Source organism: Neomonachus schauinslandi, chromosome 2 (assembly GCF_002201575.2).
Source record: "Neomonachus schauinslandi chromosome 2, ASM220157v2, whole genome shotgun sequence".
NCBI lineage: Eukaryota > Metazoa > Chordata > Mammalia > Carnivora > Phocidae > Neomonachus > Neomonachus schauinslandi.
The window spans coordinates 184546493-184563401 of NC_058404.1; the positions used below are offsets into that span (position 1 = coordinate 184546493).

Here is a 16909-nt window from a genome sequence, read left to right on the forward strand (position 1 = left end):
CTGACCTTTATGCCAGAAGCATAAGAATGACCCATTGTCTGCTGGTCCCGGAGTTTAGTTGTTCCTAATCTTTGGACGCTCAATGGCTGAGCTGGCCTCCTGCCTGGCCAGTTGGCAGCTGTCAGGGTAGCCCCGTGTATCCCAGATTTATTCCCGTGTGGCTTCTTCCTGCCCGATCCCTCATCCTCTGGCCTGGCATTTTCTCCATGACAGTCTGCCCCTGAACTGTCCTCGCTGCCGCTTTGGTAAAGCCTTGCAACGAAAGGGAGGAACAGCCACTGGCGGATCCAGTTTGCGCAAGCAGCATCAGCAATGGATGAGACCTCCCCCAGGCTGGAAGAAGACTGGAAAAAAGGCCTTCAGCGAGAAGCGAGCTGGCAGGTAAGTGATGTCCTCAGCTCCGGACGGACCCAGATCTCTCTCTCTCTCAACTCTTTAGCCCAAGTGTAGGTAATTCACATCAGTCTGTTTGCAGAACTGCATTATCTGCAGGCACAGCCATTTGGGAAAAGTCCTCATTAATTTCCATCTCTTTGTAAACCATGCAAATAAGACTCCAAATGCATTTACTCTACATTCTCAAGCAAGCTAATAGAGTTTTACAAATCTATAGATGTTGCTAAATTTATACTTTCTTAATAAAGGCCCTTGAATTAACAAGTTGCAGGTGTATATCAAAGGAAGCATGCAGATTTGGTTTGTGTGAGTACAAGTTCATTGTAATATAAAAATTTAATACAACACCTGTCATCAGACTTACTTTATGGTGTTATAGTAGCTTGGAATAAGGGGCTTGGTTTTAACCTATTTTAATGAGGTGACCATTCTTTTAATGCAGCTTGCGTGCCTTTCTTATTTATGCTGAACTCATAATAGGTAGAAGCTCTGTGGTATGCAGAGAGTTCAAGCTAAAGGATTCATTTTGGTGTAGAGGCAGTTTTCATTAAAATATGCAAAGCAGTAATGTTTATACGTTACAATACCTATTTCAAATTAGCAAAATTATATGCTCCTGTCTCGTAAGCTGACAACTGAAATCCCTTCCTAAATCCTGTTGAATGGCTTTGATTACTCTTCTTCACATTACACATTACACACCTCTAATGCATATTTTTATGCATCCACTGCATTGCTATTTAATTAGACAACAATATTGAAGAGCGAAGCCAGAGCTTTTTTTTTTTTTTTCTTAAATGCCGCTGCCTTATGGAGAAAGAACACTTCCATGCATGAAGCATTTCTTTTGGGTGGTGTTGGGTAAAGTGAAACTGTGATTATCCATTTTGTCTATAGCAGAAAGTTTCACAGAAAAAAATGGTGATTCAGGAATTAGTTGATTTTCAACATCAATTATAAAAAATAATTCTCTCTTTTTGTAAAAAGAGGGAAACTTTTCATAAAATTTCTCCTCTGCAGGAGAAATTTTAAAGAAATGTGGCACTGATATTGACAGGTATGTTCTGTTCTAAGCAATGTGATGTTAAGTAAGGAGCTCCGGAAAAAAACATCCTCCAGCCTGCCATGAAATTGGCATCCTTCCACTTTGAGTGGGAGCATTATTTAGGAAGTAGGAAGGGATACAGAATGAATCTCTGCATGCTACTTTGAGAATGTCATGTGGTGGGTCTCCAGGGGGCCTAAACAAATATTCAGATATTATATGGTAGGTAGTTGTGACTTTAGGGTTTTTATCTTTTGTTTATGTGTTTTCCTTTAGAAAGTTAGCATTTTATATATAGTCTTTGCCTCAAGGGAGGATTAAAGGAGGAAGGATGTGAGCAGATGACTCAGAGATCTCTGTAGACAAAATATTTAAATTAGAAACATGAAATCCAAATGTTTATGTAAAAAAGCACATGTCCTATAATGTCAGCATTCATGAACCTTTAGCTTAGTAATTTCTCAAAGGCAAATAATGAACATACTCTCTTTGCTACTTGCTTCCAAAGAGGTGATCCTGTATAGCTGGTCAAGCCCTGTCATTTGATAACCAAAGCTCTTCTGTAGTGGAAGTAGTGCTTATGAAAAGGACATCCTAATCTCTGGTTTGCTCTCCCTGACTCTTGGTAATGCATGGCAGTGGATGGAAAAGATGTCAAGTGTGTCAGCCCCAGCTTCACCTGCCTCCCCCCTTTGAGGATTGCCTCTGCCCCCACCCTCCAGTCATCAGTACGGCCAGGCCAGGTCCCCATATGCACAGAGTCTCCCCACTTCTGCTGACAGTCAAGCTGTCCCCAAGGGAGGAAATGAAATCTGATGGCACCAGATGCAAGAGCTTTGTGAGAATGACTTCCTTTAGCCATCCGTACTAGTGATGAAGTTGGCTTTTTAAAACAAATTGTGAGTGATGTTGAAGATTTAGTTTAGCTAAGTACTACATTTCTTACTGAAAATGATCCAATACTTTCCTATCTACCTACTATTTACCAGTCACAGTGCTAGGGGTTTTGTGTGTGTGTGTGTGTGTGTGTGTGTGTGTGTGTGGTTGTTCACATCTTTGTAAGAAGCCTAGAAGGTTTATACGATTGCCTCCATTTTATGGATGAAGTAATGAGGACTCAAGGAGGTTATATAACCTGTCAAAAGCCATCCAGTGCTCATGTTCAGGCCTGTTTGACTCCAATGCCAATTCTACTTTCATTGCTGTGTGATCTGAATTGAATTTTATCTCATTTTTTATCTCACGGAATAATAGTTTATGAGCAGCTGTGACGTGGGCAGGCAGGAAGCAAAAGGAAGAAAGGGAGAAAGCATGACAATCTTCTAATAGTATAATCAATCTCTGAATCATTAAGACTTTAATAAAATGTTTTGTAATAGTTTATTTTTTAACCCTTATTCTATACCAGGCACAGAGTTACATTTCTAATTCTTACAAGTACTCTGACAGATAGATATTGTTTGATCCTATTACACAGGAGGGGAGACTGAGACTCAGTGGTGTTAGGGAACATGCCTAAGATCACACAGCTGCTAAGATGCTGAAAAGAAATGTGGATCCACTGAGACTGGCCCTCAGGCCTCTGCTCTTACACAAGGCCTCCTCTTAGAGTGTATTTTCAAATTATAATTTGATCGTCCGTATTTTAACTATCTCATCTCACAATGATGTGATGGGATTTGGTCTTCAGAAGTCCCCCTGATAGTTTTTTATTTTTGTTTTTGTGTTTGTGTTTTAAATTAAGAGTTGAGCAAAAATGGCTTGCTCACTCACTTCTTCAGAATATATTTTAATTGGATGCTGTTTGCCTTAAATGAACCAGCTTACCCATGGAGTTGGAAATGAAGTAGATGCAATTTCTAGAATCAACTGTAAACCTGAAAATCCATTTAAGCATATAACCTATCCTGGAAAACCAGCAGTGGCTGTGTCGAAGTTAATGCTCCTACCTGTTATAGCCCAGCTATGGGAGAATCTTGGGAACAGAAGTGACAGTGGCTTCTGCCACCAGGTAACCATCTGACCACTGGCAAACTTACTTAAAGCAGAGACTTTGCTTCTTCACTTGTAAAACGAGGGGATTATGCTTGAGTGAGGCCTTGAAGGGAAGGTGGGAGGGGACATGCTGCTACTTTCCTGTTCTAGGCAATTGTCAGTTGAAAGACCTTATGGAGGGTCAAAAGACTTGTTTCTGGATAACATTGTATCTTGGGGTCGTTTCCTTTAAAATAACCGACGTGGGCGCCTGGGTGGCTCAGATGGTTGAGCGTCTGCCTTTGGCTCAGGTCATGATCCCAGGGTCCTGGGATCGAGTCCCGCATCGGGCTCTCTGTTCCTTGGGAGCCTGCTTCTCCCTCTGCCTCTCTCTCTCTCTGTCTCTCATGAATAAATAAATAAAAATCTTTAAAAAAATAAAATAAAATAAAATAACCGACGTAATTGCAGTGTGGCCGTTTTGAACTTGTCTGTCAATACTGTGTGTCTGTGCCTGTCTACCCCACAAGATGATAAATTTCTCAGGGCAGAGATGCATCTTGTTTTCCTCTGTGCCTCTGCACTTAGCGCTGAGCCTGGCACACACTCAACCCTGATGAAGCTTGCTGAACTGAGGGAATTGCAGATGTGAGCTGGAAGAAAGAGGAGACATGATCTGGCCCTGATTTTGCACTTGAAGAACCAAGGCCCAGGGAGGCGGAGTGACTGCCCCGAGTTCCACAGCTGGTTAGTGAGGGGCAGGGATTACCACTCTGAGCTTTGGCTTTCTTTTCTCTGGACCACTTCTCCACGAACTTCCTATGTCTCAACTTTCTCATCCATAAAATTGGAGCTAGACAATACTATCTGTGTCTGTTTAGGTATCTTTATTTATCATGATACCCCTGTCGGGACGTGCTACAGCGTAAGTGTCAAGAACATGGGATTCAGAGCCAGTCTTCTGGATTCCAAACCTGGTGTCATCAGAGTCTAACTATGTAACATGGGAAAGTTGTTAACCTCTCTGTACTTCAGTTTCATCCTCTCTTCACCTGTAAAATGGAGATAATTATCCTAGCTACCATATAGGGTTGTCGTGAGGAGTAAATGTGTTAATTTATGGAAAGTGCTTAGAAGAGCACTTCAGTAAGTACTGTTAAGTGACCCACAGCGCACACTGTATGTGTCAGCTACTGTCTGCCTATTGTCTATGTAATACGTTCAGCTATTCAGTGTTTCTTTGGATACCTACTATGTGCAAAGCATATCCACAGTTAAGTGGATGAGCAAGTGGCTAGAGGCAATGCCCTTGAACTTGAAGTCATGGTGGGGCAAGTGCAGCAGGTGGTTATAATTATAGAATAACCATAAAATGCTCCGTATCATGGAAACACTGAAGAATAGCCCCATGGAGGAGGTAATACTGGAGCTAATTAAACAAAGAGAAGGTTTTAAGCCAGACAAAGAACCGGGAAGAGCATTCAGGCCGAGAGAGAACAGGTCAGAGACAGGAAAGGAAGAGACTCTAAGATAGGTGTTAAGCAGCGAGTTGTCCTAGGTTCTAGTCTTTCAAGGTGAGGAAGGAGTGGTGGGAGATGAGTCGAAAGAGGGAGAGAGTAGAAAGGTCCTGTGTGGCCAGACCAAACCGCTTCAAATGGCAGTGAGGAGCCATGGATAGATTTTAAGCAGAAGTATGAGATAAGGATCATTTTTTTTTTTTTAAAGAAAGATCATTCTGATTTCAGTATGGATGATAAATTGGGGTATGGTAAGAGTAGAAGCCAGAAACCCAGTTAAGAAGCTGCTTCACGGGCGCCTGGGTGGCTCAGTCGTTAAGCGTCTGCCTTCGGCTCAGGTCATGATCCCAGGGTCCTGGGATCGAGCCCCGCATCCGGCTCCCTGCTCGGCGGGAAGCCTGCTTCTCCCTCTCCCACTCCCCCTGCTTGTGTTCCTACTCTCACTATCTCTCTCTCTGTCAAATAAATAAATAAAAATCTTTAAAAAAAAAAAAAGAAGCTGCTTCACTATTTTAGTAAGGGCTGGTTGGATCATGGAAACAAGACGGAGATGGAGGAGGAATTCAGAAATATCTAAAAGATACGAACCTCAGGATTTGGTGATTGATTGATGTAGGGTTTGAGGATATGGAAAGAGTCAAATGGCCCCCAGGTTTTTCTTTAGGGTGTCTAGGTGGATATGGGTGGCATTATCTGAAAAGAGATTACCAGAAAGAAGATGGTCTCTGGGCTCATGATGGGGTGGATAATAACTAACAAAATAGTGGAGAAGAGTTATAATATATATGAGTAATATAGTATTTTAGAGGATAAACAAAACCCTGTGAGGGCTCAGAAATTTCACAGAAGGTAATAATATCAGGAATACACTGATCAAGAGCTTACTTTGTGTCAAGAGCTGTTTTAAGCATTTTCCTTGTATTAACTCATAGAATCCTTATTGTGGCATTAGGGAGATATGAGTACTATCTTCATTTTATAGATGAGGAAGTTTCAGAGAGGTTAGGAGCACTTAATTAGTACATGGGGCCTGGGCCAAAGCAGACTGGATCCAGGGTTTGTAAGCACCATAGGATTATGTCTATCTACATGGTGCTGGGGGCAGGGATGATTTTACAGAGTAGATGGCATTTGGGCCAGGTTTTTAAGGAGGAGCAAAATTTTTTAAAATTTTATTTAAATTCAGTTTAGTTAACATACACTGTATTATTAGTTTCAAGGGTGGACTTTAATTGCATATAACACCCAGTGCTCATTATATAATGCGCATCACCCAAGCACCCCATCCTCCTACCCACCTCCCCTCCAGCAACCCTCAGTTTGTTTCCTATAGTTAAGAGTCTGTTATGGTTTGCCTCCCTCTCTGGTTTCATCTTATTTTATTTTTCCTTTCCTTCCCCTATGTTCATCTGTTTTGTTTCTTAAATTCCATATGAGTGGAATCATATGGTATTTGTCTTTCTCTGACTGACTTATTTCACTTAGCATAATACATTCTGGCTCCATCCATGTCATTGCAAATGGCAAGATTTCATCCTTTTTGATGGTTGAATAATATTCCATTGCATATATATGTACCACATCTTCTTTATCCATCCGTCAATGGACATATGGGCTCTTTCCATATTTTGGCCATTGTGGACATTGTTGCTATAAACATTGGGGTGCAGGTGCCCCTTTGGATAAATACCTAATAGTGCAATTGCTGGGATGTAGGGTAGTTCTATTTTTAACTTTTCAAGGAAACTTCATACTGTTTTCCAGAGTGGCTGCACCAGTTTGCATTCCCACCAACGTGTAAGAGGGTTCCCCTTTCTCCACATTCTTGCCAACATCTATTGTTTCCTGTGTTAATTTTAGTCATTCTAACTGGTGTGAGGTGATATCTCATTGTGGTTTTGATTTATTTCCCTGATGCTGAGTGACGTTGAGCATTTTTTCATGTGTCTGTTGACCATTTGTATGTCCTCTTTGGAGAAATGTTTGTTGATGTCTTCTGCCCATTTCTTGACTGGATTTTTTGGTTTTTTGGGTGTGGAGCTTGATAAGTTCTTTATGGGTTTTGGATACTCGCCCTTTATCTGATAAGTCATTTGCAAATATCTTCTCCCATTCTGTAGGTTGCCTTTTAGTTTTGTTAACTGTTTCCTTTGCTGTGCAAAAGCTTTTAATTCTGATGAAGTCCCAATAGCTCATTTTTGTGTTTGTTTCCCTTGCCTTTGGAGACGTGTCTAGCAGGAAGTTGCTGTGGCCGAGGTTAAAGAGGTTGCTGCCTGTATTCTCCTCTAGGATTTTGATTGATTCCTGACTCACATTTAGGTCTTTCATCCATTTTGAGTTTATTTTTGTGTGTGGTGTAAGAATGTGGTCCAGTTTCATTCTTTTGTGTGTGGCTGTCAAATTTTCCTAACACCATTTGTTGAAGAGACTGTCTTTTTTCCATTGGACATTCTTTCCTGCTTTGTCGAAGATTAGTTGACCATAGAGTTGAGGGTCCATTTCTGGGCTCTCTATTCTGTTCCATTGATCTATGTGTCTGTCTTTGTGCCAGTACCATACTGTCTTGATGATTGCAGCTTTGTAATACAGCCTGAAGTCTGAGGAGGAACATAATTTTTGAGCAGTAAAAGCCTGAGTTAAAATCAGAATCCCAGCTCTCCTACTTCACTAATGGTGGATATGCTCTACATGAGGCAGAGAGTACAGTCTCTTGTACTTGTCTCTCTCTGAGTTCAATAGGTCTCCTAAGGTTATTGGATTAGCTGAGTTTCTCAATGTGGTGCAGGCCAACTCCATTGCTCCCAAAAATGTTGCACATGGTGAAGGAGGCTTCTAACAAGTCTCGCCCAGTACTCAGCAGTACTGTGCCCAGTAGGCTATGATGTATGGGAAATGGTAGGCCTGGAAGCTGGAGGTCTAACTAGGGAAAGTCTACTGGTCCTAGATGTGTGGCTTCAGGCAAGTCCCTCACCTCTCTGAGCTGTTTTCTTCTCTGTAAGATGGGAAGCAAAAGATCTACCTCCCAGGTAAAAATACAGTGAAATATTGTGTGTTTGAAAGAACTTTGTCTGCTGTAAAGCATCACATGAGTGTAAGATTTTATTTCCATTAACTGAAAATAAAGCAGAATCATGTCATTGAAATAATGCCAAATACAGAAATAATTTTGTATACTCTCTCCCTCTTCTGATTCCCTTCAAATTCCATTACTATTTGTGATTTGGTTTCCATGTAGGAAAGAAAATAAATAGGTTTGATGGTGTTTTCTGTTCTCAGGAAAGGATTCATTTTTTTTAATGTTTGAAGCACCTTACATTGGGATCAAAATGGAATAGTGACTCACATTTTGAGTTTACGTCTTGTTTAGAGAAATCTGCTTCAAGATACCAAGGTAATCTATCAGGTGATTAAATGGTGATGTTGGGTCAAAGTTGGCATCTGAGAATGTAGACTGACCAGTTCTAACTTTATGTCAAAGGTGCAATGGACCTAGCAAGAAATATTTGAACCTAGAACATCGAAGAGTTTAGTTAGAAAAAAAGTTCCTTTTCTTCTTCATTGTTACATTTCTGACACAATGGTATGTTTAAGAAGACTCCTTTCCTTGCTGGTTGCAGTTTTTTGTTGTTGCTTTTTAAATTATGTGGGACTCATTCACTCATTCATTCATTCATTCATTTTGGTCCAGGAAAGTAAAGTGTGATGTATTTCTTAGATTCAAATATCATAGCTTCATAAAGTTAGAAGAGAGCTTGGGGTAACCTGTCATTGTTTGTTTCCACCCTACATGCTCTTCACTCTGAGCAGAAGCAAGTCCAAGGGCTCAAGATAGATGACCTTATACGGCTTCTCTCCATAGCTCATTCTTAGGTCTAACAAACAATTCTTAGGTTAAGGAAATTCTTCCTTGTGGTGGATTTAAATGGCACCCTTTGCAGCTTAGGACCAGTTCTGCTTCTTCATCCTTCCTGGAGGTGGAGAAAAACAACTCAGTCACTGACTTCAGGAATCAACCTTCCTGGCCTTGAAGATAATTATGAAAGCAGCCCTCAGCTTTTGCTTCTCAAGGCTAAGCAACCTAAATCCTTAGGTATAATTCTTCATTTCCATCTTCTTGAGTTTCTCTGAACCTTCTCCAAGTCCGCTCGTTACCCTTAACTTCTATAGCCTAGAAATTTTCAAGAGAATCCAGCTAGGGCTAACCAGTAGTGATCATCTGCTCATTCATTTAGTCAGCTAAGACACATTTATTGAGCTCCACATTTTAAATACTAGACCTCTGGGCAAAGCACTGAGGGTACAAAGATAAGTAAAAACAGCATAATGTAGCACTTAAGAGCCAGGTTCATATCATGGATCACTGCTTACCAGCTGTATGACCTTGGGCATGTTGTTTAAACTCTGTGTCTCAGTTCCCTCATGGGCAAGATGAGCTAATGGTGGTATCTATCTCATAGGGTTTTTGTGAAGATTAAATAGATAAATACATGCAATACACTTGGAATAGTGTTTGGCACATAGTTATGGCCATGTAACTGTTGGTTATATAAAATAAAAATTAAATAAGATGTAGACCCTGCCCTTGAGCTGTACCCACTCTAGTTGGAAGGCTAAACTAATAAATAAGGACCTAATTACAATTTGGTATGTTCAGTACTTTAGCAGCATGTGGGATGGAAGTTCAGAGGACCAAGAGGAGTTATGTCTCAGGGCATCAGGAATGGCTTCATGGTTCAAGGAAGGTAAACTGTTTGATAGACTTCTTAAATTCACATATCATTGACTTATAGGCTGGGAGAGACCTTGAGATGACATCTCATTGTTCATTTTCACCTTGCAGATCACTGAGTTGGATCTTAGGGGAAGAGTAAGGGATTTCTAGATGCTGAAGAAGGTGAAAAGGCATTCTAGTCAGACAGAGCCTTGTGAACAAAGAACTGAAAGAGTAAATGTTGGCACATGTTTGAAAAACAGTGAGTGGCTAGTTGTGTCATGGGCATGGTGGGCTATGAGGCTGGGAAGAGGGTCTCCCATCTAGGTGGCATCAGATCGTGAATGGGGTTGGAGGCTTTGGCTATCTTATTCTTAACCTAACCCATGCTCATGAAGCTTTATTTTAAAAAGCTGTAGATCAGTTACGGAGGCTGCCAAAGCATTTCATGTTTCTCTTCTAGTAGTTTTCTTACTCTGTCTTGGATCAGAGTTATGTGTCAATCCCTGGAGGCCAGAATCTGAATCTTATTCATTTCCCTTTTTCTCTCAGGTCCTAGCATAGTACCAGGCATGGAGCAGGCTTAAGTCATGTGTGTTGAAATAAAGTTTGCTGTGTATAACCAGTGCCCTCATCTGCCTGGTCTAGGACAGCCAATTGTGTTTATGCATGAATGAACAAATGCAAATAAATGAATCCAGGGATTTTACAGTTTTCAAAATTGACTCAATTTTGAGCACCTCTTGGAAAGGGAATAGTTTGGTGTAAAACCCCCAAAACCAATATGAGAAACAAATCCTCCCTGTGGTGTCTTTGTCTTTTACATTCAGTTTCTTATACTCCTGTATGTCACATTCCTGGCTGATTATTTTGATTGGGGCCTGGTGAGCCTGGGGTGAATTTAAGATTTACATTTTTCCCTTCTTGAACTCCTTCTTGAGCAGTGACTTACATAGGTCACAGCCTACACTGACAATGGCTAAAGAACATTCGCAATGTGGAGGGCAGGTTTTAAAAGAAGGTTGAAGGAAAAAGGCAGCTCTTGAGCATCTAAAGAGACAAATATGTTTTACATCAAGTTCCCCTGTTGAAAAAATGTCAAAAGAAGTGAGAAATACTCAAGTTGTAGCAGCTGGTTGAATGCAGTGATTCTCTCACTTAGGGCGCAAAAGCCACAATTTTCTATCTAATTCACTACTCAATCATTCCATGGCCCCTGTCTCAAGCTCAATTTAAGCTCAGTCCCCAGTACACAGAGCCACTGTACAGTGTATAAAGAAATGGCTGGCTGAAGGGACTGAGGGGAAGAAGGAGCCAGGTGGTGACCCAGAGCTTGAGTTACCAAGTGGTCCTGGGATCACGTGGCATCTCTCTCCAAGGCCTCTCAGAAAGAAAATGACCATGTAAAATAGGTCATTTCTCCTTTAGCCTTTCAATTGTGATTATCACTGCCTGCTAGGATAATATGATCAGGCATAGTCTGATGCTTCTGTTCAAGTGTTTACCACATATACTGGGGAAACAGACAAATTTACTGGAGACTCGGGGGTAGTGCCTGGATTGAAAGTTTGCTGCCTCAGGGGCTTTGAATTGAAATGGAAACAGGCTGGCTCTGCAGAACTCTATTACTGTTGATGACTATTTGTCTTTTTCAGAGGAGTTTGGGTGAGCAATAAATAGGACTGTTCTTTAGGGAGGGCGTCCTAGTAACTGTTGGATCTTTCCTTACACATGTCAATTGTATTTCAGTTTTCAAAGGCACTTTTCCACTTGTACTCCTTTTTCAATCTCCTAGAAGCCCTATGAAGGAAATGGCAGCAGTGTTATCATTACCAACTGTCAAATGAATAAACTGAGGGCTGATAGGTTAAGAGCCTTGCCCAACAAGACCAGGACTAGAACCTGAGTATGAAGTGCAACCCTGTGCTTGTTCACTCAGATCAAGCTGCCTCTCTGTTCACTGGTCAAGGGTATGCTTTCCTGAAGCTTGTGAAAAATTGCATTCTTAAATTAATACCTAACTAGCCCCAGTCAATTGTCCCCTTCCTAAAACAGTGAGACATTTAAAGCTAAAAACTTGTATGTAACTGTTTCTGAGGAAGAGCTTCGCTCCCTAACACCAACAATGAAACTGTCTGGTGAAAAAGCAAGGTGTTCATGTTTCTCCATGCTGATCATAATGCTTCAGGCATGGGCTTCGTGCAGTGGTGGGAGTCCAGCTATTACACAGTCTTTACTGACTATTACACAGTCAGTAATCCAGGGTATGCTGCAGAAATACATAATTTTGCGTAACACTCTAAGAGACTTTATTTTCAGCATTGCTGAATTTCTTTTTTTTCACACTGGAAAAGGAGGCACACCATCTCCCGCAACTCAGCTTCTTGCCAAGATGTGACTTAAATAGCATGAATCACCTCCACCCCACCTTTTGGCTGAATCAAAGTTTCAGTGAATCAAAAATCTGAATTAATGAGACCAAAATATTTTCTTGAGAAATTTTTGGAAATTGAAATGACCAAGAGGTCACATGACACAACTTTGTTATTTGTGTGGGAATAATAACAACCTCTTAGATGCCTCGGTCTTTGAAATAGATTCTTTTCCTTAGTAATTGATCTTGGTGTTCACACATTGCTTGAAGAACTATGGAGAAGCATCTTATGCTGTACTTTTCCGGCATCATTAATGTACTCTTCATGTCTGTGTTTCATCTGCCTAGAGTCAGCCTACTCTTCTCTCTCCCATCTCCTTTCTCAACCAAAAGTATAATAAAAAATTTTTTAAATGCTTATCAACTCACACTTACTTAACATTCTAGAATGTAATGTTAGTTATATTATTTATAAGCTTGAGCTCTAAAGTCAAACCAATGTGAGGTTGAATCCTGCTTTACTCTTGACTAGTTGGTTAACCTTGGATATATTTCTGCTGTAGAGCCTCCATTTCATCACCTTTATATTTTTTTTCATTTCATCACCTTTAAAATGGAATTACAATAGTAAATTTTTTCCTACAATAATTATGAAAATCAAAGGAAATAATCTACCCAAATCCCTTGGCAAAGTGGCTACCATATCAAAAGCACTCAGTAAAACTTAGCAATTATTATTATTATTATAAAGGTATTTATATTAAGACCAGAATCATGACAATACTGTTCGTGATTCCATTCATGCCAACCTACTAAGAAGTAAAATATAGAAAGAGAAGATCAAAAATTACCATATCAGTTAAAATTATTGTTTACATAGTAAAGCAAAGATATTTAGAAAAACTAAAAAACTGTTAGAAAAAATGAGAGTTGAATTCATTGATTCAATATAAAACAAATACACAAAACTTAACAACTTCCTGGCACAGTGGTGATAACCAGTTAGAAAATACGAAGATAAAAATCATTCAATATGGTATTAAAATATAAATGATCTAAGAATAAACTTACTGAGTGATAATGCACATTCTGTATGAAGAAAACAATAAAACCAACAGGAGACATAAAAGAAAACTTGGATGTATGGAAAAAGGTATCATCTTCCTAGAAAGGAGGAATCAATACTGTCAACATTTTAATTCTTCTCAAGCGAATGTACATATTCAATGTAATTTTAATCAAAATCATATTGCTGCTATTGTTTTCTGGAAACTTGGCCAAGTGTTCTAAAGTTCATCTTGAACAATAAATAGAATGAAAGGTTAAAAACTATTTAGGAAGATGAGTAGTAAAGCAGGCTTTTCTCTAGAAGATATTATAATGTACTATACGGTTATGGTAATTAAAACAGGATGTTCTGGAGGAAGAATCAACAGACAAATGGGGTTAAAATAAACCAGGAACAGAATCTAGTAAAACTAAGAGTTTAGGATGTGGATGTGGTCAAGGTTACATTACCTATTAGTTGAAGACCTAACAATTATGCAGTAAATGGTATTGAGTCACCTGATTGACTGGGAGAAAATGTTACAAATTTAATTCCACAGAGAAAGAGTAAAATGTACAAAATCCAAAGCATATAAATGAAAGAAGAAAATATAGGGTAATATTTACCTAATCTTGGAATGGGATAGCTTTGTAAGCACAAAGGAAAAACGTGATAATTTTGATTATGTGACAATTAAAAAATTCTCTGTCAGAAATGTAATAAAGAAACAAAAACCCAACAAATAATAAAGTAAGAAAGAATTCAACAGGGCGCCTGGGTGGCTCAGTTGGTTAAGCGACTGCCTTCGGCTCAGGTCATGATCCTGGAGTCCCTGGATCGAGTCCCGCATCGGGCTCCCTCCTCGGCAGCGAGCCTGCTTCTTCCTCTGACCCTCCCCCCTCTCATGTGCTCTCTCTCTCTCTCTCTCATTCTGTCTCAAATAAATAAATAAAATCTTTAAAAAAAAAAAAGAAAGAATTCAACAAATCTGGCCTAAAAAGCTTGATATCTTAACAAATTGAGAGTTCATACAAATAAGAAATAACTTAATATTCCACTAGAAAAAAATGAATTTTGTCCATAAGCAATCAATAGGAGATACATGTTATCAATAAATACATGAAAAAAACTGTAGTTTTGTAAGCATAGAAACTGAAATCAAAACAATAATGAAACATAAGTGGTAAAGATTTTGAGAAGTAGTCATGCTGGTGATGATGGGATGAATCCTATGCAGCTATTGCCTCTGATTTTTCAGGAGAAGATATAAATTATTACCAACTTTCTGGAAATAAACTAGATAACATGTATTAGTAGTTTAAAAAATTTTAAAACTTGATTTAATGTGATTTTAGAACTAGATCTTAAGGAAGTTATCGGAGACAAATATAAAACTTCTTGTAGGGGCACCTGGGTGGCTCGTTTGGTTAAGCGGCTGCCTTTGGCTCAGGTCATGATCCCAGAGTCCTGGGATCGAGCCCTGCATTGGGCTCCTTGATCAGCGGGAAGCCTGCTTCTCACCTCCCTCTGCCTGCTGCTGCCCCTGCTTGTACTCTCTCTCTCTCTCTCTTGCTATCTCTCTCTCCCTGTCAAATAAATAAATAAAATCTTAAAAAAAAAAAACTTCTTGTAAAAATATATTTTTATTTTGATGTTGTTTGTAAAAAAGTTTGACTCATCATAAATTTCCAATTTTAGGTTAATGGTTAGATGTACTATGATACAGCAATCAAAAATGGTGTTTTCAATATTTAATGTAGGAGAGAATGCTTTTGATATAATATTAAGTGAAAATAATGGAAAATGTACTTTAGATTAAATAGGGTACTTTAGATTAAACCAACAAAAGACAGGTAAGACATCAAAAAAGTTTTAAAAAGTTTAAAACCTATAGGACAAAAAGAATGATAGAGGAGATGACATTGGTGAAGAAATGTCAAGTACACTATGAAAACTCAAAAGAGAATAAACAAATTGTAACTGACTTGGCACAGCATTAAAATAATAGTGAAGCTTGTAAGGGTAGGAATCAACAAAAAGCAGGTTGTTTTGCACTGCCAGATTCAGGAAATGCTCAGGAACTGGATGCGCCAGTTATCTTAGAAGGTGAGGGTGTGGGATGGAATAGAGAATAGATAAGCAAGTGGCAAGTATGCAGAAAACAGCAGAGAGACCAGGTCCCTTCTCCCAGTGGACCAAGGCAGAAACAGTTCATACCTAACAAAGTTGAGCCAGAAAAGATCTGGATTTGGGGATAATCAACCACCATGGAGGAACTGGTAATATACAATAATGAAAATAAGGAGATTTTAAGTGAAAGTTTGCATACTGAACAATGAGACCCCAGTTCTCTCATCTTTTCCAAAGTGTTGGCAACTTGCCATATTGTTTGCCAGAGAGGAGAGCAAAGGAGTCCTATCTGGGGAATGAGAAAAGTCCAGGGGCCAGTCCAATAGAAAAGGCCTCCTATGAAAAGGCCAACTCTTCTTCATGCCACATTGCAGTAAAGCCCACCGCTTGTAACTCCTTCCCATAGTCCTGGAACTTCCAGTCAGCCTTGGATGGTTTACTCTTAAATGGAACAAATGATCAGATATTACTGGAAGACCTCTAATATGAAAGAGAGAGACTAAAACAAAACAAAAAATACTTGGAGCAAATTAAGGCAATGTGGAACAGAAAAAAATCACATTAAAAAAACTCTAATTTATTTTGAAAGTAAGACAACATATCACATTCATGATACAACAATGGACCACTGTGGGAAGAAACATTCAGAAAACCAGAATTGGCTCTTGGAAATTAAAAATACAAAAGCTGAAATTAAACTGAAGAGTTGGAAAACACATTTGAGAAAAACCCCTGAGGAATTAGGTAAAAAAGACAGATAGAAAATAGGAAAGAAAAAAAAAAAAAAAAAGAAAATTTGAAGAGCAACCTAGGAAGTCCAACATCCAAATAATAGGAATTTCAAAAAGAAATACCAGATGAAATGAAAGACACAAGTTTACAGATAGAAGGGTTTACTCACTTAATCCCAGAATAATGAGTGAAACACACACAGACACACACAGACACAGACACAGATACACACATACTTGGATACATCACTGAAATATTTCAGAACATTTGTAATAAACTTATTGAATGATTCCAGAGGGAAAGAAGTTCGTGCACAAAGGATTGAGAATCAAATTGGAAAACGCCACTTGAACCTAGATGAGACTGGGTGTTCTATTCAAAATGTTGACAGATTCTCAACCTAGAAGTCAATATCCTTCCACTGCCTCTCACTGACATGGGAATAGAAATAGTAGGCATCTCATAGGATCAACTAGAATGATGAATGTAAAGTTGATCAAATTTTGGAGTAGAGTAACATATTTTCAGATTATGAGGTCTTTACAAATTCTCAGAAAGTTACTAAAGAATGTGCTCCAGAAAAATAAGAGAATAAATCAAGAAAGAAGATATGGGTCCCAGGAAATAAGAGGTCCAAACCCAAAGAGAGGCAACACATATTCCTGGCATGATGGCAAAAGAGAGCTCTAGGATGTTGGCTATGCTGAATGCCTGAAGAGAAGAAAGTCCAAATTACAGCACAAGGATTAAGCACTCCCAGAGGGACGTCTCTTGGAAAAAATGGAACTGAACAGTTGTCTGATATAAGCATATTGAGAGGTATTTTTCAGCTTTATTGAATGTATTAAGAAGTATTTTTCAGCTCTGACAAACTTGTCATTGAATCAAAAATAAAGTAAATAAAAGATTAAGACAAGTTTTTAAGTTCCAGGGAAAACAAAAAAGTATGTATGAAAAAAAATTTAAAATTTAATTATGAGAC

General features: G+C 39.1%; 1 protein-coding gene across 2 annotated transcripts in view; it reads left to right on the forward strand.

The window, feature by feature from the left end:
* Positions 1–312: 312 nt before the first annotated feature.
* The window catches only part of PPARGC1A (PPARG coactivator 1 alpha), a 297681-nt gene continuing 281084 nt past the window's right edge, over positions 313–16909 (forward strand). For both annotated transcript variants that reach the window (XM_021679404.1, XM_044912760.1), the window contains exon 1: positions 313–381. In XM_021679404.1, coding sequence (XP_021535079.1) covers positions 313–381 — 69 coding nt within the window. The remainder of the gene's footprint in view (positions 382–16909) is intronic.